Source organism: Oculina patagonica, chromosome 5 (genome assembly GCF_052425735.1).
Source record: "Oculina patagonica isolate OP01 chromosome 5, crgOcupat, whole genome shotgun sequence".
Lineage (NCBI taxonomy): Eukaryota > Metazoa > Cnidaria > Anthozoa > Scleractinia > Oculinidae > Oculina > Oculina patagonica.
In genome coordinates, this window is record NC_135762.1 from 1879175 (window position 1) to 1901842 (window position 22668).

Genomic DNA, 22668 nt, shown 5'->3' on the forward strand with positions numbered 1-22668 from the left:
GAACTTAGTGACGAGGCGTAGGGAGTTGATCAGAGACGAGATGAGAGAAATTGTATTATTGACAAATGAAGAAACCCATGAGAAGAAAGGTAATATGCAGCGAAAAGATCGGACGAATCTGCACACGATACCGAGGAATGTTATGTACGGATGACAGATATCGTTAACATTTTGACCATATATGGGCAGCGCGCGCATGTGTTGAATAATAAGAGAGGATATGAGAGGCTGTCAGGGGAGATTTGTTGGGTTTGCTCTCCGCTGCAAGAAAGCTTTGCGTCTTTCGCCAGGGAGATTTCATAGTCAGAATGCCTTATCTGGAGTGCAAGGGTCTGATACAGGTTTTAACCCGACCAGAAGAGCTCTAGATAGAGCAGACAGGGAGTTTGAGTTGCTTGGTCCAAAAGCCACTTTTCAGGGGTCTGCCCTGAAATTGGAAGATGCTCCAAAACTTAAATTACCAGAGGTGATGTCCTGCTTAATGTACATGTTGTGGTTAAATTCAACCCTTGGTACAATATGGTATTTCCTTTGTTTTGTATTTATTATGTCGTATAACCGTACACCAGAAAAAAGAGAAATACCAAATAATAATAATAATAATAATAATAATTCCTCGCGAAGCGGGAGGCCGAGCGTAGCGGGGGTAATTTTGTCCCTCAAAGGGCTCAGGCGGGAGAATCTCGGAGTACGTATATATATATATATATATTTGTGAGTTGGTGTCTGCGGAAATGACGTCACACAGCCGCGCGCTGGTGGCCTCATGGGTGGCGTCGAACTCAAATCAGATCTTCGGGACTGAGGGCGGGGTCGATCCGGCTAGGTTTTTTCTTCTTCTTTTTTCTTTTGTGGGCGAATCCTGAGCCTTTCATCGTTTCCTCAGATTAAACTAACACTGATTCCACTAATACTCCCTCAACGCCTATTCAGGCTACCTTCATGCACAGGGGTGCGTGGGCGGAGGGTGAATCCTCTTGCCGTCGTTCTTCAGCCCGAAAAAAGCAAAATGAATATAATAACGTCCCGCGACAGAGAGGGGGAGGGGGGGGGGGCTCCGACGGCACACCCGGTCACTCCACCCCCCCCCCCCCAAAGCCGCGGGCCGCGAGTACGTATTACTAGTAATAATAATAACAGTTCTTAGCACGCACTTTACATACGTCTCAGTGCATTGTACCAAGGGTAAAAATATTGAACTGGAACACATACATGCATAACAATGACCTTCCCTTGGGGTTTGTCCCAGGGCCTACTTGGGGGAGGGATACATAATAGCTGTTATTGGAGTTGTCAGCGGTTTGACATACAAACGAGGCGAAAGGGTCATTCTGCATTGTGTTGATAGATGTGTTGACCCTTTCGCCTCGTTCGCATAACTTCTTAAAAAAATAATTTATTACCGCCGCCCCAACACAAACATTTAGGGAATACCAGTTTTGTAACAGGATCACTGCATTTTAGGGGGATCAGGAAATATCCTAGAAAAGATCAGGGCCATAGGCAAGGGGGGTTGTGATGGGTGCGTCTGCACCACCCTATGGGCCACAAAGGTCCCCTCTATAAAGGAGTGAGGCTTAAACTGACTCTCAGAATGCAGGAAATTTGAATTAAATTTAACAAGCAAGACACTTTACTCTCACAGTGCCTCTCTCCAGCCAGGTGCATAAATGGGTACTGGCAAATTTACTACTGGGGGGTAACCCTGCGATGCACTGGAATCCCATCCAGGGGGGAGTAGTAATACTTCTAGCCGCTTAACGCTTCAGAAACTGGGATAAGCTCTGGCCTGATGAGCCACTTGGTTCAACTTCAGGCTTTACCTTTTTACCAGTAAGACTGTAATCTGAGTGTTGTTACACAAAAAAATATCCCACCAAGAATAAATAATAGCTCTTCTTTGCATGCCATCTAGGTCCTCAAATGGAGTTGTTTTTTGTACCAGCAGGTTGCCTTTATTGGAAGGACTAGTGTTGGCAAATCCTCTCTCATAAATGCACTTTTGAACCAAAAGAAACTTGTCAAGACATCTAAAAAACCTGTATGTATAAATATGCATCTACTTATCTACCCTTAGTTAGCCATGCATAGCTATTCAGCCTCTTTTCCCTAACTGACTGATTTATGAGGAGGCACAGGGCATGTGAGGAGGAAGGTCTAATGGCCTAGAGGCTAACGATTAGTACCCATTGTGTTCTTGGGCAAGACTCTTTTACTCTGATAGTGCCCTCTCTAATTTTTTATAGAAAGCCATCGAATGACAGCTAAGACTGTGGGAAAACTGAAATATGAGCAAGTGCTCTGGACAGCAAACAATTATTTGTGTACTATTTCTCTTAAAAAGGATAACAAAAGTGTTTGTGGCTTTCAAATTGCAGAGTAAGACATGCAAAAATAACTGACATCACTGTTTTTATTTTGTAATAGGGCCACACACGACTTATTAATTTCTTCAATATCAGTTCAAAGATGTACTTAGTGGATCTTCCAGGTTATGGTTATGTGACAGGCTTAGGAAGCACACGTGGTACTGAGCACTTTGTCAAAGTTGCAGAAACATACCTTGAAGAACGGGCTGGGAAAGAGTAAGTTTAATGAATGACTTGTCAAATATGATTTCCCTCCATCAAATCAATTTACCTTACAAGTACCCATGTGAAGAGTTTTTGATTGCTGTTACATCAAATCAAAATATATAGCACAAACACAACCAGTTATGTAGACAAAGAAATTTGTTCAATAATTCATATTATATTATTTTATAAATTTATGAAGGAAATACTTTCCTTTAAAAACTGGCTTTTGAACCCCCTCCCCTTGGAATTTCCAATGTCAGACCTTTTTTGAGGTGGTTAGGGACTAAATTGTTAAATTATAATTTTATTTAGGTTGAGAAGTGTTTGCCTCCTTATTGATGGAAAAGTTGGAATCAAGAAAAATGATCTGATAGCATTTGAAATGATGGGAGAGTTTGGCGGTTCTTTTCAGGTAAATTTTGTCACACAATAATTTATCGGTATATATATCCATTGACATTCAGTTTGGCAAGCAACTTTACTAACAAAAAACAGGTGACTAGGGAAATTGTTCATCGACTGATCCATTTTCTGCTTATGATATTGTTTTAGGTAATTTTGACAAAAATGGACAAGCTTCCAAAACTACAACATCAGAAGATGATTGAAGAAGTTTACAAAATAAAAGACAAGTTTGGATTGAATAATTGTTTTCCCCATATATTTCCTGTAAGGTTAGTTATCAGAAGTGAATTTAATTGATGGTACATGTGCTTGTTTTAAAATTTTGAGTATTTGTTTAACAACCTTAAAAAAAACGAGATAAAGTGGATACAGTTTTTATTTTTCACTACTTCAAAGTGTTTTCATTTTTTACAGAAATTCATCCCCTAATATGAATTTGTCTGCAGAAGTATAAAAACTGAGATGGCAGTGCGTGACATGTCTCCATTGCAGTTGTTATCTGGGTCGTCACACCACGCTTCTCTGGGAGGAGCATCGCGTGACGATCCAACCAATTACCACAGAGGAGACCAGAGAAAATGATCACCTGCCAAGTGTCAACAAAGATATGGGAAAAGAACTCATATCGACTTTAATACTTTTACGCACCATCAAAGGATTTAAGAAGCCAGGGCAACCTTGTTCTCAGGGTCCACTCCTTCCCGTCCCCTCTGGCTCCAGGTGACGGGAGGGAAAGGTCCCTGAGAATACGGTTGAGGCCGCGAGTTGATCTGCCTGTCAAACAAGCAAAAATTTTCGTCCAACCCTTGAAAAATTAATAAAGGGTATTACCGGTAATACTCAAACTCGCGCTTGTTTGATCCCAGCGTAAAAAGAAAACACGAAGTTGTACATTTTCTTGCGTTAGCCCAAGTAAAAGCAGCGATGATGAAACTCTACAGAGATCGCTGTGGCCTCTCTGATTGGTCGTTGTTGTTTTTTTTCTTCGCGTGCAAGTAACAACCAATCAGTGAACTGCAAGCATCTCTGAAGAGCTACGTCATCAGTATTGATTTTTTTTTTTTTTTTTTTTTGGGGGGGGGGGGGTAGTAATTTTGCGTCTGTTTACTTTGTTTACCCGAGAAATTCGTAAAACCATTCTATTTCTCTTTTCAGTGCTAAAGAGAAGACGGGATTATCAGAGTTGAGATATTTCATCTGTCTGAATGTCGGAGTGAAAAATAGCCAAAACTGGTGAAGGAAAATGAATGGAAGAGAAGATATAAAGCCCCTCTGTAAACAGCAAGGAGAGAATGTAACAGAGAAGAGCGATTTTACAACGAGCTAGTTGATACGTATTCAAAGAAATGGTGGTTTAAAGTCAAGGACAAAAAGGGCTCCGCTTCTGGGCCCTGCCCTCTAAATTACAGCGTTCCAAGACAGGAAAAATAGTACTCCAGAGCTCCACGGCTCTTTAGGGCTTCAATTAACAAGAATCGACATTTTTTCTGGGTTCTTAGAGGATAAAGCCTCAGAGCCCCCGAGACCCTCCTTTCTTTGGGAGTGGGGACCCTGAAAAGAAGATTACTAATAGGTACTTTAAACAGATCCACTGATATTCTCTGTGGAGACAACATTTATATAAAACATACTTTAATCAGCATTCTTCAGCATTTGTTTTGATTCTGTACAAATATAACTCTTTGTTCTATTTTGCAAGCGGAAATTATTCCGTTACTATTTTAAAAAATCTTGAGCTTGCAAAACGTTCCTGAGCAGTGAACATTAGAAACGTTGAAAATTGATAAGAAAACGTTGATAAGAAAACAGTTCGGAAAGACGATGAAAACGTAACGTAAACATGGATATCTAATACACGTATAACCACAGAGTTTTTGAAACCCATGCAAAGTTTAACTCCTTTAACTGAAGTTTCTTAATAAAAAACTGTCCACGGTTTAGTCTTTCAAAAAAAACTTACGAATGTATTTTAAGCCTGATTTAGTCAAATTTCTACACAAGTCAAAACAACAGAAACGTTTCTCCTTATAAAAAGAAATAAAACTACAAACACGCTATGTACATCTTGTGTTTTACTCACTAGATAAAATCTCAATAAATAAAAAGTTCACTACAAAAAATAACAACATCTTGTCTTCCGTTATACATATTCCTCGTCCTTATTTTTCGGAGGTCCCGCGGAATCCTTGAGCTGTGCAATGTCCTTATAGACTCCACGAAGATTGTGATACCGTAATCCCCAGTTTAACACATCGTCCCAGTTGAATAAATCTTTCTTTCCATTTGCTGGCTTAGGGTTCAAAGCGTTTGGCAATATCTCTTCGTCGCTCATGTTCAACGTGCTGAGAGAGCCTCTGTGAGAAGTTCGGCCCTCGCGGGTTTCATTCTTCGGGTTATCTTCGTTCTCTTTCGTATTTACATCGTTAAGCTTCGAGAATACCATACTTCCGCGGAAATTGTCCTCGTTGCTCGGTTCATCGTTGTCGTATTCAAACTCGCTGCATGTAAAAGTATCATCGGAGCTTTCACTTGAATCATCGGGAACTTCCATAACGCTCGACAATTTATCGATTGTCGGCGCGTCTTCGTCGCTTATGGAAGACACTGCATCGAGCAAGCTTCCCGACGGTGGCTGCTTCCGAAGTCTCTCGATCTCTGCCGCAGATAGTCCGGGCGGCTCACGACAATTCAACGATTTGTCTTTGAACGTGTTAGGATCGTATTGGTAAGAAACTTCGCTATAGCCGAGGCTAGCAACTTCGATATCGTAATGTTCCAGTCTTTCGGAGTTGTCATCGGATCTGCGACCCGCGTCGGAGAAATCCGGCATTTCATCGCTACTCGACGATCCTAGCGAACCCTTCCGAAAGCGTCGCGAAGGCGGCGGATTTGACGGTCCGCGTAATCTCGGGTCCAGGATGCTTCTTGATAGCTGTTGCCGCTTATCCATGCCATGTCTGAAGTGAGGATTTGGTATTTTTCTCTCGCGATTTCTTGATCTATGATTTGACGGTACCGATCGAGTGTTTTCTTTTTCAAGTGGGGTGCTCCGATGGTTAGGAGTCCTTGACAACCTCGATACATCTCCAATATCGATAGGGACTTCCTTACCCAAAGCTAGTTCATTCCGCACGATAAATTCCCCGTCAGATTCGGAGAAACCCGGGTCGATTTTCTCCTGGGATTTTGTGAGTTTGATTTGATAATCTTCCGGGGCGCCGACGTTGTGTATGATGATGTCCTTTCCGTTCTGAAGTGTCGACTGCCGTAAATCCGTCAGCGACTTCTGACTCGGATTACGGATTACCACGCCGCTGTCATCGCTGCTGTGCGAGGGAGAGGTCCTCTGCGAGGCGTCTTGGACATCCGCGGCCACCTCAGCTCCGGTTGCCGCGTCAAAATCCGCCACGGTCTTGTTGTTCGCCTTCTGCCGCAGTCGATAACGACGAGCAAAGATTACTGCCACGATTATTAATATTAACAACACCACAAAGAAAGCTATAGCCGCGATCACTCCAGGGCTTAGAGAACTTTTCTCGTCACCTCCGTCACGTGAACCAGTTTCAGGGCACTTTTTAAACTCCCCATTGCACATGCAAATATAAGTACCGTCCTTCTGTGGTAGACAAGTTCCGTTGACTCCGCACGGATTCGGTTTACACTGTTTGTCGCTGATACAGGTAGCCAGCTCCCACTCTTCAAAGCAGTAAGGTTTATCCGGGTCTGTGCAGCGAACCGAAGCGCATCCACCACTTCCGTCACACCCCTCGTCCACTGAGCCGCCTCGAGATGAAATAACAGCGAACTTGTTCGGTCCCGAAAAAGACACATGAAGACCATCAATGCTTAGGTCTTCCATGCAGCCAGAGAAACTCGCCAGGTTTAGACCCGAGATAGACGAATTGTACCCACCCAAGAACCAACTCTGGATATTCATTCCAAGAAAGTCGTGCGCTGAACTGTCGAATAAGTTGGTCTCAGAGTCGCCGTCGAGCGTGACAGTCACGCTCTTGCCGTGGTGGATGACAGTCACGTTATGCCACTCGCCATCTGACACACTGGAAGGGATTGTAAAACTGCCAACGTTGCCTCCATTGCCGAAACTGTACTTGAGGTTGCCAGATTTTATCTGTCAGACAAAGAGATAGTAAAATCAGCATCACTGTTAATAAAAGAACTGAAGTTTCAGTCCAACAAAACTTAGCAAACTGAGTAAAACTCGAGGCAAAAACGTGTTCATCTCGCCTACAGCAAGCGCGGGAAAACGTAAAAACGGTGGGAAATCAAGTAACCGATAGCTGGCGCGGGAAAACATGTTACTTCAAGAAAACGCGGGAAAACATGTAACCTGTGGAAAAAAGGCGGGGAAACATGAAACCCGTGAAAAAAAGGCGGGAAAACATCAGATGTAAACAGTGGTAAACGCGGGGGCAAATATTAAAGCAACTTCAAGCAAGCGCAGGAAAACACGTAAACGGCGGGAAAAGCTGCACAAGCTTAAATTTGTTTCGATGATTTGCACGAGCACAATATACAAGAAAAACCAAAGTAAACACAATTTTGGAAAGCGCTCTATTCTGTGCTGAGACATGGTCTACTCTAATAGCTACAATCCAACCCACCTCCAAGACAGTGTAGCCTGACGCAATAGTAGTGGTTGAATCACTGGCGAGAAACAGAAGAGCGTTGGCATTTCGAGTGCGGAATCTGACGGAAAACTGTTCGTTGCTGGAAGACACTGCTCGCCTCTTTCGAGCTGAATTGCTTTCTCGTTCTTTGCGTTGCTGCTCGCGGCGATAACTGTCCTTGAATTGTAGTGCCAAGAAGCCGTCTGAGCTGAATTTTACTGGTGTTACTTCTGCAAGAAAGTAAAGATACAGACTGTTAAACACTGTATAGAAAACTTGTAAGAAACTAGCGCTCAAGAAGGAACCTTTATCTGTGTTCATAAATTGAAAGTAGAAACTTTAACATGGTACAGTACTAAACAAAATCTCTCGATATTCTGCGGTCCACGAAATCAGAAACCGCTGATCTGACAAATAAACTCTAATTTTCTGTACGTGTTCTGAAATAATCGCAACAGGAACCAGTCTTACAGTAAGATATATTTGAATACTTTGCTTTTATACGCATGCAAAATGATTAACTATGATCGCATGAGGGGCTCCCAGTTTAGGTCTTTGAATTTTGAAACTGAAGAAAAATATGTGGTGACAGGCGAAAGTAACTGGGAGATATGGTTTCATTTCTGGTATTCGAAGGGTTTCTCCCCCTACCCACCCCGGCCCCGTCCCGTCCACTTACCTTTTTCGCAATTCCTCCCGCTGAATCCATCCGCGCACTCACAAACGTAATCAAACCAGTAATCCATACATTTCCCGCCATTTTTGCACGGCCCAGAGGCACACTGGTCTAGCCGAGGGCAGCGGTCAGTAATGCCAGCGGACTCTGTGGCACTGTTCGGGTCCAGTTTCTTGCCGTTTATGAACACGTTCCGCATGCAGCCCAGAAAATCATCGGTCTGAATATGCTGGCCAGGGTGATCAAGCGAACGATCAAAATCCTTTACACCACCGAAAAACAATGGCGAGTTGTTCAAGTCCAGTTTCCTGCACAGAACAACAAGGGCCTCCGTCAGAATAGATTTCTAACTTATTAGAGCAATGGTGTGGCAAAAGAGTACTGTGAAGTTTTTTTATCCCCAAGATTGCCTTGAAAATTCTCATCACTTGTGTCTATACATTTTCTAAGATGCTCTGTGAGAGATTTCGGTTTTTGGTCGAGATATTTTTCCAGAGATGATCAGATTGTGTATTCTCGCGACTTGCCTGCCTGAATAGTTATTAAAGGAAAGGAGAACTTTCGTTTTAATCACAAGCATTACGTGATACTTACTCTAGCTGTCCTTCAGATGTCACTGTCACTTTAGCGGCGGAATCAACAGTCACTTCGCCAACCTGCCAAACAATGCAAGGTTTCAGTAAATTAATGTTGTAAAGGTACTAAATAATCGATAATTTGAAGATTTCCTTTGTTCATACAAGGGTGTGCAAGGATACGTAATGCAATCCGCACAAACTAGGAGCTACCCATTTCATGATTACTATGAAAGATCAATTCTCATTAGTTATACCACAAATTTCTTTTAATTTATTAATGAGATTTAGGTAGTTCATCAAGACTATGCGTTCTTGATGATTTTCTAAATTCTCGTCACTTGACTGGTTGACAATGTATTAAACTTGTTAGGAGAAAATAACTGTTGAACAAACATGTACTCACCTTGCCGTTTCTAATGGCTGTGACCCTGTGCCACTTTCCATCGTCCACAGTCTTGTCATGTTCCACAACACTTGCACTCCTGGCATATCCGAGGTTAAACGACATCTGGATCTTTCCGCGGATGATCTGTAAAGCGATGAAATCTGAATCTCTCTTATACTTCCCGTCCGTGTTGTATAACAACAAACCATCGCTCTTGGACGTAGAGAACTCGAAAGTGATATTGTTGAACGCTCCTTGTTGTAGGCTCTCCAGAGTTGGTAGCTTGAGATATGACACAGATTCAAACCCGATACACGAGCACTGGCACGCCTTCCCAGAATCGCATGTGCACTTGGGTTGCGCCCAGCTATTGGCCGAAGATGATACTCGGCAGAAGTCGAAACCAGACGAGCAGTTGACTCCCAAGTAACCAGGCTTGCAGTGACACTTGTAACTGCCGACAAGATTCTCGCATCGTCCGTTGTTCTTGCAGGGATTCTGTGTACACTCGTTGATATCATTTTCGCAATTGGCTCCGTTATAACCGGCTGGACACCGGCATTCGTACGAATAATCTTTCTCCACACAGGTAGCTCCGTTCTTGCAAGGTTTAGAATTGCATCCCTTCTCGCTTATCTCACACGTCTCTCCGATGTAGCCGGGTTTACACACGCACTTGAAACGCCAATCGTAATCCACAGACAGGAATATCACGGGTACAGAATCAACGGTTGTTGTTGTTCCCAGAGTTTGAATATAACTGGTGCACTCGCCGCCATGTTGGCACGGGCTGTTTGCAGTGCAAGGTGTGTAGTCCACGTTTTGGATTTGAACTTTACCGTTTCTTTCCAGATCAGCTTTGTTTCTGCTCAGCAAGTCAGAGAGCGCTTCCCTTGACATGTATTTGAAAACGTCCGTTCTTTTTGCGGCGACCGACAAGTCGACAAAACCACCTGGAACAGACTTGACGCTGAAGAGTTGCGACAGGAAACCCTGTGGCAGAATGAGGTTGATGGCATTCAAGAAATTCTGATAGGATTGTGATAGGAACTTCTCTGGACTTGCTTCCCTCACTCGCACAGTTACACTGCTGTTGACAGTTAAGGAGTTGTAAGCGACAAAGCGCACCTCGACATTGTACGAAACTGCCGATCTGCCATCAGATGCGTTCACTACCAAATCCAGTTTAGCACTTCCATCGTATTTGTTGTTTGTGATTAGATTACAGCTTCTCGGAAGGAAACTAAACAATCCATTGCTATTCTGTAGAATCTTGCACGTCAAGACGTCATTGACATCCGGGTCGTCAGGTTGGACGTTAGCTACTAGCCCGGATGCGAAGCTGTTTAGACTGTTCACGTGCACTACACGTGAGGTCGGCCGAGGGGGGTTGTCATTTACATCCTCGACAAGAATCCGGCAGACAGACACGGCAGACTGCTGAGGAGACCCACCATCTGCGATTTTGATAGACAAGTTGTAAGATGAGACTGCCTCTCGGTCCAGCTCAGCTGTAGTTGTGATCACACCACTTGCGCTGTTTAACTGGAACTTTCCGTAGTTGGTGCCACTGATGGTGAAGGTATAAGGACCTCGATTGGGATCCACATCACGGTCTTGAGGCTGCAACGTCACTACAGTTGTACCAGCGGGTTTGTTCTCCTTGACCATGCCCGTAAAGTCGACAGGAAGGCGAGGTGGATTATCGTTGACGTCATCAAGATTGACAATGACAGTAGCGTTGCCTGACATGGGAGGCACCCCTTGGTCCGTGGCAGTGACGGTCAGACGGTACTGTGGAATGGTCTCTCGGTCCAGCCTCTTGACTGTCCTTATTGTGCCTGTAATTTGATCGATTTTAAAAGCACCACCCGTGTTTCCGGCGGAAATTTTGTACTCTATCCTTTCTACTTTCGGCTGATTGGCAATGTCATCGTCCACAGCTGTGACATTAGTAACAAACTGGTCAGGATTCGTTTCTTCCTGTACTCTGGCATAGTATACACTCTTGAGGAACCGGGGAGCATCATTAGCGTCCGTGACTGTCACAATTATCGTTGCCAGATCACTAGTGTCAGGTGTCACGCTTGTCTGTAACGCATTCTTGGCGAGCACTCGAAGCGTTACAATCCCAAACTGCTCGCTGTCCAGTTTCCCGGAGACGATCAAAACCCCAGTGGAGCGATCTATGCTGAATCCTAAGTTGTTACTTTCTCCGACCAGCAAATAAACTACCTCACCATCCGGACCCTGGTCCTGGTCTGTGGCGTATATTTGGGTCACAGACTGTCCAATTGGTGCGTTTTCGGCCACAGAAGCCTGGAACAGAGACATGTTAAACTTCGGTGTGTACTCATTTACACTGGTAACGTGAACAAACACTTTGGCCTTCGGCTGTGACTCTAATGGAGACGTTGCTTGATCTTTGGCCAGAATGGTCAATTCGTACAACTGTTGTTGTTCGTAGTCGAACGTGACCTTGCTCTTGATCTCACCGCTGTCTAGATTGATTTCAAATGAGCCCAGAAGATCCGTGTTGGTGATGCTGTACACAACGCGTCCATCGTCATCCTGATCAGGGTCTGAAGCAGTTACAGTAGTTATCAGTGCCCCGGGAGCTGTATTCTCTGCTATGTATCCATGGTATTCTTGACTTGTGAAAACAGGTCGGTTGTCGTTTGCGTCCAAGAGTGTAATTCGTACTGTTACTGTGTCTGAACGGGGAATTTTTCCACCATCGGTTGCCACGACGCTGAGTACAAATTCCTTGGAAAATTCGAAATCCAGAGGCTTCACCACAAAGACAGAACCATTCTTCCGACCAATTCCAAAATATCCTGGCGGGTTACTGCTCTCTATGTGATAGAAAACTTGGCCGTTTGTTCCGGTGTCCCCATCTGTGGCAGTAACTTTTAAAACTTCTTCTCCTACGGCAGCTGTTTCCCGTACGTTAGGTTGGTACTCGCCCGCCGGAAAACTCGGTGCATTGTTGTTGTTTTCGACAACTTCTACGTAAAGATTGGCGAAGGTTTCCTTGACAGGTTGTCCCGAATCCCGAGCCCTGACCCGCAAGTAGAACAGACCCAGACTATCAAGGCGCCTTGCGACAGTGACATTGCCGCTAGCTGGGTCAATGTTAAACCACGACGATCCGTTTCCACTGACTGCATCGTAACGTACAAGTGCATTTGCACCAGTATCTTGATCATCAACCGCCTCCACGCGCCCAACTGTCGCGCCGGCTGTTGTGCCACTAATGGCGAAGAAGTCATACGAAAGAGACGTGAATACAGGGGCGTGGTCATTAATGTCAGTCACCTCCACAATGACCTGCACTGTTTCCTCTTCGAATGGCGGATACGAATTTCTCGCTCTCACTGTCACGTTGTAAAAGTTCTCGTTTCCAGCGCCGCTTGGTTTCTTGTACACAAGCACTTTATTGAGGCGTAAAACGCCCGTCTGGCGATCTATAGTGAAGATGTCACTTGCAGGAGAAGGAAGAATAGTGTACAGGATTTCAGCATTGGTACCCACGTCATCATCGACAGCGCTCACGTTCAGTGCAGCTGCTCCAATTGGCAATTTTTCGGGGATTTGGTGTGTTAGAGGATTTGAGAGGAATCTTGGTGGACTGTCATTAACATCCAAGACAATAACAGTGAAGTTGGCCGTTGTTGTGTGTTGCGAGTCACTCACTGTCACTTTCAGTGTGTATTGGGATTTTTCTTCTCGATTCAAGGCCTTTTGCACTGTTAATCTGCCACTGTTTGTATCAAGACTGAAGGCACCGTCTGGATTTCCACCGGCAGCAAAGCCAAACTGCAGTTGGGAACCAATCTGAGTGTCAGCATCCCGTGCGTGCAGCACAGCCACGAGGCTACTCACAGAAACATTCTCGTAAACAGAGGCTGTCAAAGGATCTTCAAACACGGGGGAGTTGTCATTGATATCTTGGACATTGACTACAACAACAGCTTCACTTGCCATGGATCTGTTTTTAACATCTTCAGCGCGAACCTTAAAAGTGTACGTAGAGATTTTTTCATGGTCGAGTTGGACTTTGGTAGAGATGCGTCCGGTCTTGGCTGAAACTGCAAAAGCTGAGCTCGCCTGGCTGTTACCCGGCACCAGTTTATAATCCACCTCTGCATTGGCCGCCGAGTCAGCATCAGACGCCGACACCCACAGTACTGTTGTATTGACAGGAAGCTCCTCTTGAATGTCTGCTCGATAAATGCTCTGATTAAACACAGGGGAGTTATCATTCTCATCAATGACTTCCACATGGATTGTGACAAAGCCCGAGAGTGGCTGGCTGCTGCCATCCTTGGCACCGATGACCACTGTATAGTTCTTCTGCTGCTCATAGTCCAATTGGGACTTGATCTTCAACTCTCCACGAACTTTGTCCAGCTCAAACACATCCCCAACGTTACCCGCAGCAATGAAATAAGCCGTATGTCCGGTTGCATTGACGGTGACCAAGGTAGTACCCACTGGTGCCAGCTCAGAGACCCTTACACTCTGGTCCTGATGTTGGAACACTGGGAATGACCCCGTCACTACATTGATTTGGACGTTTGTAGTGTCGGAGCGCTGAGGTGCATTCAAGTTAGCAGCCTTCACAGTAAATGAATATGGCAACTCGTTTGAGGGTACAGTTTGGGACACGGTGATGATCCCTGTTCTTGGAGCAATAGTGAAGACCGCAGAAGAACCGCTTGTTATTGTGTACTCTGACTCAGCATTAGGGCCTATATCTTCATCTGCAGCAGACACCATAACGACAAACGTACCTGGCGGAGCCCCACGTGCTACTGTTGCTGTATACTGACTAGAGCCAAACACAGGATCAAAATCATTTACATCTTCAACCGTTACAACTAGCTCAGCTTTCCCCTGCTGAGGAACGGTCCCTTTGTCAGTGGCCAACACTTCCAGCTTGTACAGCGGCGTCACTTCACGATTGAGGGGAGCTGTAGTTGATATTTCTCCGGTATTAGAGTCAATCTTAAATAAGTCGAAACTCATGGCCAGGGAGTAGCTGATTTTTCCGTTCATTCCAGCATCAGCATCAGTTGCAGACATTTGCAGTACACTTGTGCCCAAAGCAGCGTTTTCTTTGACTGAAGCTCTGAGATGGGCCGGCTGGAAAATAGGTGGGTTGTCATTTTCATCAGTTACTTTCACAATGATTTTGGTTTCTCCCACACGGGGTGGAGTCCCTCCATCTGCAGCCTGCACTCTTAGTGTATACTCAGCCTGCTTCTCTCGGTTCAAAGCAACACTCAGTCCAATTTTACCAGTCTGGCTGTCGATTGTAAAGACACCTCCGTCATTACCATGAACAATATCATAAGTAACACTTCCATTTCTTCCTTCATCATTGTCCACAGCTTTCACTGTGATGACATTGGGTACAAGGTGGTTTTCAGGAACTTGTCTGGTGTAAGAAGCTTCAGAGAAGGTGGGCGTGTTATCATTGATGTCAAGTAAAACAATCTCCAAATTCTTATCAGTGAACTGTGATGGTACCCCAAGATCAGATGCTCGAATGACAAGGGTATATTTGGGCGTGGTCTCTCTGTCCAGGGATCTGATGGTACTCAGGATTCCATTTTTAGAATTCATCTCAAAGGTTCCATTCTCATTTCCAGCCACAATGCCGTAGCGCACCTCTGCATTGCTCCCTTGGTCACCATCCGTGGCTGACAAGCGTGTCACTTCACTTCCAATCGAAATATTCTCATCAACTTGCACTTCACTTGGTCCAGGCTGGAATGCCGGTGCATGATCATTGTAGTCATCAACTATAACAGTCATCTTTAGTTCTGCACGTCTCACTGGAATACCCTGGTCTGCTGCAATCACCTTGACAACGTAGCGGTCTCTGACTTCGCGGTCCAGGATTCCTGACACTCGCAGTATACCATCGCTGGCACCTAAGCTAAAGGGTGCCAAAGCATCAACCTTGACTAGACTGAAGGTAATCTTGCTGTTACTTCCTGAATCTAAATCAGCTACCAAGACTGTAGTGACGATATCACCAGTTGTCGCATGCTCAGATACATGGGTGACATTACTGGATATGAAATACGGGCTATTGTCGTTGACATCTGCAATGTTTACAGTCACAGTTGCGGTGCTGGACAGTTGTGCTGCCACAGGTACTGCTTCGTCTCTTGCCATGATGGTGAGAAAGTACGAACTCTTTTTCTCGCGGTCAAATTCTTTAATGTTGTAGATAGTACCATTTGGATAAATAGAGAAAGTGCGGTCATTGTTTCCAGAGAGTATGGTGTATGTGAGGAGGGCATTGGTACCAAAATCTTTATCAGTAGCTGACACAGTTACAATACTGCTGCGCGTACCAGCAGCTTCTGAGACACTTGCAGAGTACACACTCGGTTTAAATAATGGCGCATTGTCATTCCTGTCCAACACATTCATGTAAACTTCCACGTGCGCACTCCTGGATGGGTCACCACTGTCACTTGCCGAGACATTAAGAATGTAAATTTCGACTGCCTCTCTGTCGAGCAATTTTGAAACTTTTAAACTTCCACTCATTGGGTCCACAGAGAAGACATCTTGGTGATCACCTGTAATGCTATAGCTGATTTTGGCATTTGATCCAGTGTCGCTGTCTGATGCTGTCACCATCCCCAGGACAGTGCCAACCGCTGTCCCCTCCAGGATATCAAAAGAATAGAACGGATGAGAAAACTGAGGAGCATTGTTGTTGGCGCCAATCACTGTCACTATGACAACACAGCTTGAGTGTCGCGCTGGACTCCCATTGTCTGTTGCAGTCACATTCAAGTTGTACTCTGCTTGAGACTTGCGATTTAGTACTTTACGGGTGGATATCTCACCTGTCGTGGTATTTATTTGGAATGCATCACCATTATTTCCACTCACAATGGAATACCCAAGTTTCGCATTGGAGCCATCATCTTTGTCAACAGCGGAAACAGTTATGACACTTGCACCAGGTGACAGGTTTTCCTTCACACTTGATCTGTAAACACTGGACAAAAATATAGGGTTATTGTCATTCTTATCCACCAGGGAAATTTCCACTGTCGCACTGCTGGTCCGCGGGCTTGGTCCACTCAAATCTACTGCATACACCTTCAGCACGAACAAAGACGTTGAGAAAAGTTCACGGTCAAGCTCAAAGGCAGTTGTAATGACGCCGCTGCCTGGATTCAGGACAAATGATCCATTACTTGAATCGGAGGTGATGTAGTACTCGATTCTTGCATTGGGTATACTTGGTGAAAATGATGCTTGGACACGAGTCACTGATGTCCCCTTAGCACTGTTTTCATCCACAGAGCCTCTGTAGGTTGCAGAGCTGAATGTAGGACCACTGTTTGGCTGACCCTTCTTGAACACTGTCAAGGTAGTGTCAGTACTAAGGGAGGGCACGCCACCATCCTTAGCTGATACTGTTAGCTGGAAACTCATCTGGTTGGGTAACGAGGATTTGGCTAATAACTGTCCTGTGTTTGCATTTAACTGGAAAAGGTTGGTATTTCCACTCTTGATGCTGTAGGTTACCTGGGCATTGGTTCCAGCATCAAGATCCTTGGCTATCAGAGTTATCACAACATCGTTAACAGCTAAATTATTCAACACTGCCACCGCAGGAGCTGTCACAAATCTAGGTTTGTTATCATTCACATCCTTTATCACAACAGTAATCTCTTTGGTTGTTGAAAGCTGCATTGATTCAGGACTTGCACTGTCCATAGCCCTAATAACAAGTTTATACAATGGCGCACGTTCACGATCCAGCTGCCGTCTTGTCGTGATCACACACGTATTAGGGTCCACCTCAAAAGCCATTTCTTCAATTGGGGTCTGACTGTCGATGCTAAATGTTACATGGCCATTTTCACCACTGTCTTTATCTGTTGCTGAACACTGGCCAATCTGAGAACCAACTGTAACATTCTCCAGAACATGAATAGTGGTTGGTTGATTGTTGAACACAGGAGCATTGTCATTGTCGTCAAGGACATTTACAGTAAGCCATGACACAGATGACTTAGGTGGACTTCCACGATCATCTGCAGTAATGTTCAGAGAATACTTCTTTGTCCTTTCAAAGTCAAGTGGCTTGATGAGAAACACTTCTCCTGTAAGATGATTAATGTCAAACACAGCTTCCAAATTCCCAGACGTGATAGTATACGCAATCTCAGAATTGGCACCTTCGTCCCTGTCAGTTGCATGAACCACAGCAATTTGAGAAGATAATGCTAAATTCTCAGAGACATTGACTGTAGAGTATGTTTTGTTGAATTCAGGCTCATTGTCATTAGCATCACCTACGATAATTTCCAGACGTACTTGAGAAAACATGGAGGCGTCAGCAGTATCAGTGGCTTGAACTATAAGAGTGTAATGATCCACCGTTTCTCTGTCAAGTGAACTGTTCAGAAATAGATCGCCACTGACAGGATCAATGTAAAACACTGCTGGACTAGGTCCAATAACAATTGAGAAATTGAAGTTGGCATTAACTCCTTCATCAGGGTCTGAGGCCATGACCTTGTACACGATTCCTACTTGAGATGACTCCTGGACTGTCACATAAACCACTGAACGGCGGAACTCAGGTAGATTGTCATTTTCATCTTGAACTGTAACCACCACTATAGCTGAATCTTGTCTGGCTCTTGTGTCATTGTACACTGCTTTTGCTAGAAGTGTTACAACATTCTTTCCACTCTGTGAGACTAGCTGCTCACGATCAAACATTCTTGTTGTAAATATCTGTCCTGTTTCAGAGTCAACTGCAAAATCGCCCTGAGCTTCAACAAGAGAATAAACTATCTTCTTGTGCTTCAAAGAATCATCAGCTTTGAGAAGCAGTTGGCCAACGTTGGTACCCGGGAGTTGGTTTTCCATTACAGCAAATGTAAAAGTGTCATTAACAAACATGGCTTGGTGTTCAGTTGAATCTTGAATGTTAATTGTTAGTGAGACAGAACTGGAGAAAGGTGGAGTGCCATTGTCAGATGCATTAACTGAAATTTGGGTTGATCCCTTTGCTTGGTTCAGTTGCTTTGTTACGTACAATAGTCCTTCTGGTGAAATTCCAAAGAGGCCTTCTTCATTACCTCGCACAATTGTGTAAGTCAGCCTGCCATTGTCGCCGGAGTCTGGATCGACGGCCACAACAGGGAGGAATTGCTTACCCACTGGCAAATTCCTGGGAATATCAGCAACAAATGAGGATGACAAAAATCTTGGAGCGTGATTGGTGACAATCTTCACAGTCAACATAAAGGCAGCGTGAAGAGGAGGAGCTCCTTGATCAGATGCCGACACTTGCAGCATATATACAGAATCATCAATACTGGTTATCTTCCTGGCCAATGAAACCATGCCTGATGTCATGTTCACTTTAAAAAGGCGATTGCCATCAGATGTCAACTGATAATGCACGACTCCATTCAGACCAGCATCTTTATCAGAAGCAGAGGCCAGATAAATGTTTTTGCCGACAGGCCAGGTAGCGTCAATGGTCACTTGCGCACTAGAATGTTTGAAAACTGGAGGATTGTCATTTCTGTCCAGGACATCTATATACACTGATGTAGTTGCTGACAAGGGGCGTAATGTTCCCACCTTGGCTAAAACACTTAAGGAGTATTTATCTTTCACTTCTCTGTCCACATGTCCATCAACCATGATAATACCACCAGCACTATCAACAAGGAACAAATTATACGGGTCACCTGAAACTATAGAGTAGTGAATGCTGTTATTGTTGGCTTTTGTCGTAGCAATAACTTTTCCAATATATGTCCCAGAGGGAACATTCTCATACACCGAGAAGTTGTAGATGTTGTATTCAAACTTGGGAGGGTCATCAGACTGACCTTGGACAGTGACCTCAACTGTCGCTGACTGTTCTGCATATAAACCACCCATGTCTCGGGCAGTTATGTTCAACCTGTAAAAACCTCGGACTTGACTGTCAAGTGGAACAAGGGTTTTGATTTCCCCAGTGGAGCTATCAATTGAGAATTTTCCATAATCTCCACTCGCGATGGCATAGATGATCTTCCCATTAGTCCCCGCATCGGCATCAGTTGCTGTTACTTGAGTAATAACTCTTGGTTGTGTATTCGTTAACACACTTTCGACATAAGTGACAGGGTAAAACTTTGGGCGATTATCATTCACATCAGTAACATGCAAATGTACGAAAGTTCTTGACGACAGCGGTGGATTTCCATGATCAGTGGCCTTGATGGGTATGATGTAGAAGCTCTTTGCTTCACGATCAAGTTTTACCTTTGTGGTTAATACACCAGTCCATGGTGTGATGCTAAAAGTATCCAATATTTCTTTAGAGGAAGAATCGATCATATATGTCACATTGCCATTATCACCGGTGTCATCATCTCTAGCATACAGCGTAGTGATGATAGTTCCAGGATTAAAGTTCTCGGCGAGAGTCTCGTTATAAATATTGTGAGAAAATGTTGGACGATTGTCATTGAAATCATCAATTGTTACCGTGACCACTGTGGTGCTGTTAAGTGGCGGTATACCATTGTCCTTGGCAAGTACAGTCAATGACACTTGTTGCAAATGTTCTCTGTCAAGAGGACCAGTGGTTGTAATGAGGCCCGACACAGAGTTGATCTGAAACCAGTGCAGAGCATTACCACTAAGGATTGAGTATGAAATCTTACCATTGATCCCTGTGTCGGAATCAAAAGCTTTCATCTGATACACAGTGCTTCCATTCGGGGCAATTTCAGTGATGGATGTCGAGTAGCTTGGCTTGGCAAATGTTGGAGCTTTATCATTGACATCTATAACTGACACAAAAACCTGTTCCGATGAATTAAGACTGGGACTTCCCTTGTCATTTGCAGTCACTGTGATGTTGTAAGATGCAAACCTTTCGCGGTCTAGAGGTGTAGAAGTTTGAAGTTGATAAATATTGCCTGCCTGCGGTGAAGAAAATTTGAAAGCCAAGTTAAAACTTCCATTTGCATTGGAAACTGACATTGTTATTTGACCATTTGGACTGGAAGTGTCATCAAGATCTTTCACAATGACAGTCGCTATAACTGTACCAATAGAAGCATTTTCCAACACTTCTGCAGGAATTACATTAGGATTTGCATAAAATACTTGAATTTGCGGTTCATGATCGTTAACATCTTGTACAGTTATTTCAACTTTAGTTCTGTCAGTCTTCGGCTGCAAACCTTCCGGTTGATCTCTTGCAAGAACATCAAATGTGTAAAACTCTCGTGTCTCGTAGTCGAGAGGCTGTCGAGTTCTAATCACTCCAGTGGTTGAATTCAAATCGAACATTTTCGAATCACTGTCCGTATTATCAAAAGAATAAATAATTTCTCCGTTCGAGCCCTGATCTTTGTCTGTTGCAGTCACAGTTAAAATCACAACACCAGCAGCAGTGTTCTCATCCACTGAAGCATTGTACAAGTTTCTTGTAAACACCGGACTGTTATCGTTCAAATCCACGATTGTAATATTTACCAAACAATAGGCATGCAGCGAGGGTTTTCCTCGATCGCTTGCAGAGATATTCAGCTCATAAACAGACACATCCTCTCGATCAAGGCTTCCTCGGGTGATAATACACAAGTGATAGCCACCGCATTCAGTAGTGTTCCTGCCGAGTTTAAATTTCCCTGCGTCGTTGCCGGAAATGATGGAATAATCAATGGTGCCATTTTCTGCAGCATCCCTGTCAGTTGCCGGGTCTATCGAATACACGCTGTCAAGCCACACATTTTCGAAAATACTGACAAGAAAATCCGACGAAGGAAATTCTGGAGGGTTATCATTGATATCGTCCACATGAACAATCACATCGATAAAAGATGATGAGGGCGAAGTCCGAACTCGCAAATTAATCGGATTTGAGTTCAAACTCTCGCGATCGATTCGCGAGGCTGTGGTAATTTCTCCAGTCTGAGAATTTAGGGTAAATCTTGATGGATTCCCTTCAAAAGTGTACGGTACTCCTGATGAAGTATTAATCCTTCCGACCAAGGCTCCCGATGATAATTCTTCTTGGACATGGAAGCTGTATTGTAGAGCAGAAACGGATGAAGTCGCTGCATACAAACATACAAACGTCCATAGTAAGGTCCCATGTCGAATTCTGTCCCTCGATTTACCGACGAGGGCTTCTTTAACCATCGTTTCTGAGTTCAGTCAATTCCGTGAGAATTTCAGGTGTCATAATAGTGAAAGACGAAAGGCAGTTCCACACTTGAGAGCGACCATAGTCGTAAAGTCTAGAGTCACTACAGAAGAATCATTGAATACACAAACCGTTAGTGCGTTACACGGCCTGAATACGAAACTTTACCCGTGTTCGGCATTCTAAATTCTAACTTCAGCAAAATCGTCGATCCGTCCCGATGATTACACGCCACAGAGTCAAACAACGATATCTCTTACACTTTCCCGTAACCTAAAGAATGCGAAAAATCGCGTTTCCAAGCGAATATTTCGAGTGACTCACTTCCACTTCTCGGGACAAAATTTATGAGAACATGCAAAAGCAAAGTCGCCGCAAAGATCGGATCTGTCAATCATTAGTGACGCGTATCAGCCTAACAACAAAAGTGGGAGGAGTTTTATGAAGGCACGTGACCTAACAAATAAATTGTATAAATTCCTCGCTGCCTTCTTGTAAATAACGCTATTCTACGCAGGAAAACGAGGAATTTGCAATCCTGTTAACATTTCTATTGTGTGGTTATAAATTTCTTTTCTTGTCAGTTAATTTTCCTGTGGCAGAGTGCTCAAAAATCACGTCTTTCCGGAAACTAAACGGCGGACATTTAGTCAGTTATGTTTTCTGTCCCAAAGGGGGCGTGCGTTTGGACCTTCTTGAGTGGCTATCAATTTACGTCTGACAAATGAAAAACAGTTGGACGCAAACAAGTTCATTGTCACAAAATTGAAAGATTGGATTTCGAGCATAAAGAAAGCACTATAAGACCTGACCTCTTGGCCAGAGAGGGGAACGCATTTAAGACCAAGAGCGAGAAATCATTTGAATCGAACAAGACATTTTTAAAGCACGATTTTTTTCTTCGACAGACCACCTACCATGACAGAGACACAAAGACCTCGAGGCAGTATTCACCTCACGCGCCAGCTATTCGGTAAGGCAAATATCACTGCTTCAATCTGCTGTGACGCAGAACCGCGAATTTGGGGGATTTAAAAGTTATCACTTCTAATCTAAAGATTTATTTTAAACGTTGTAAAAAGAGCAATTTCATTGGTCAGACCTGTACGTCAGGGTAAATCGGATTAAAATTGTTCACTTTTGTGGCTTTCCTTCGAGCAGATAATGTGTCGCCTTCTTGTGAAAATTCTCAATCAATCTCGCGTA

At 44.0% G+C, this 22668-nt stretch overlaps 2 protein-coding genes across 3 annotated transcripts; one reads left to right on the forward strand and one right to left on the reverse strand.

Moving 5' to 3' along the window:
• Nucleotides 1-191: 191 nt before the first annotated feature.
• LOC144654746 (putative GTP-binding protein EngB) lies at nt 192-5040 on the forward strand. Of its 2 annotated transcripts, none has more exons than XM_078514976.1 (6): nt 192-466; nt 1946-2041; nt 2428-2585; nt 2889-2988; nt 3129-3250; nt 4137-5040. In XM_078514976.1, exons 1-6 carry the CDS (start codon nt 221-223, stop codon nt 4216-4218), a joined length of 804 nt encoding a protein of 267 aa, XP_078371102.1. In that variant the 5' UTR covers nt 192-220; the 3' UTR covers nt 4219-5040. The 2 variants fall into 2 exon arrangements, with proteins under 2 accessions (XP_078371102.1, XP_078371103.1); XM_078514977.1 differs by having other exon boundaries at nt 193-466; nt 1949-2041.
• Nucleotides 4597-22259, reverse strand: LOC144654675 (protocadherin Fat 4-like). Its single transcript, XM_078514876.1, has 5 exons — nt 9267-22259; nt 8880-8941; nt 8289-8593; nt 7604-7839; nt 4597-7110 (listed from the first exon to the last, which is right to left on the reverse strand). Exons 1-5 carry the CDS (start codon nt 21456-21458, stop codon nt 5122-5124), a joined length of 14784 nt encoding a protein of 4927 aa, XP_078371002.1. The 5' UTR covers nt 21459-22259; the 3' UTR covers nt 4597-5121.
• Between the last annotated feature and the right edge of the window lie 409 nt (nt 22260-22668).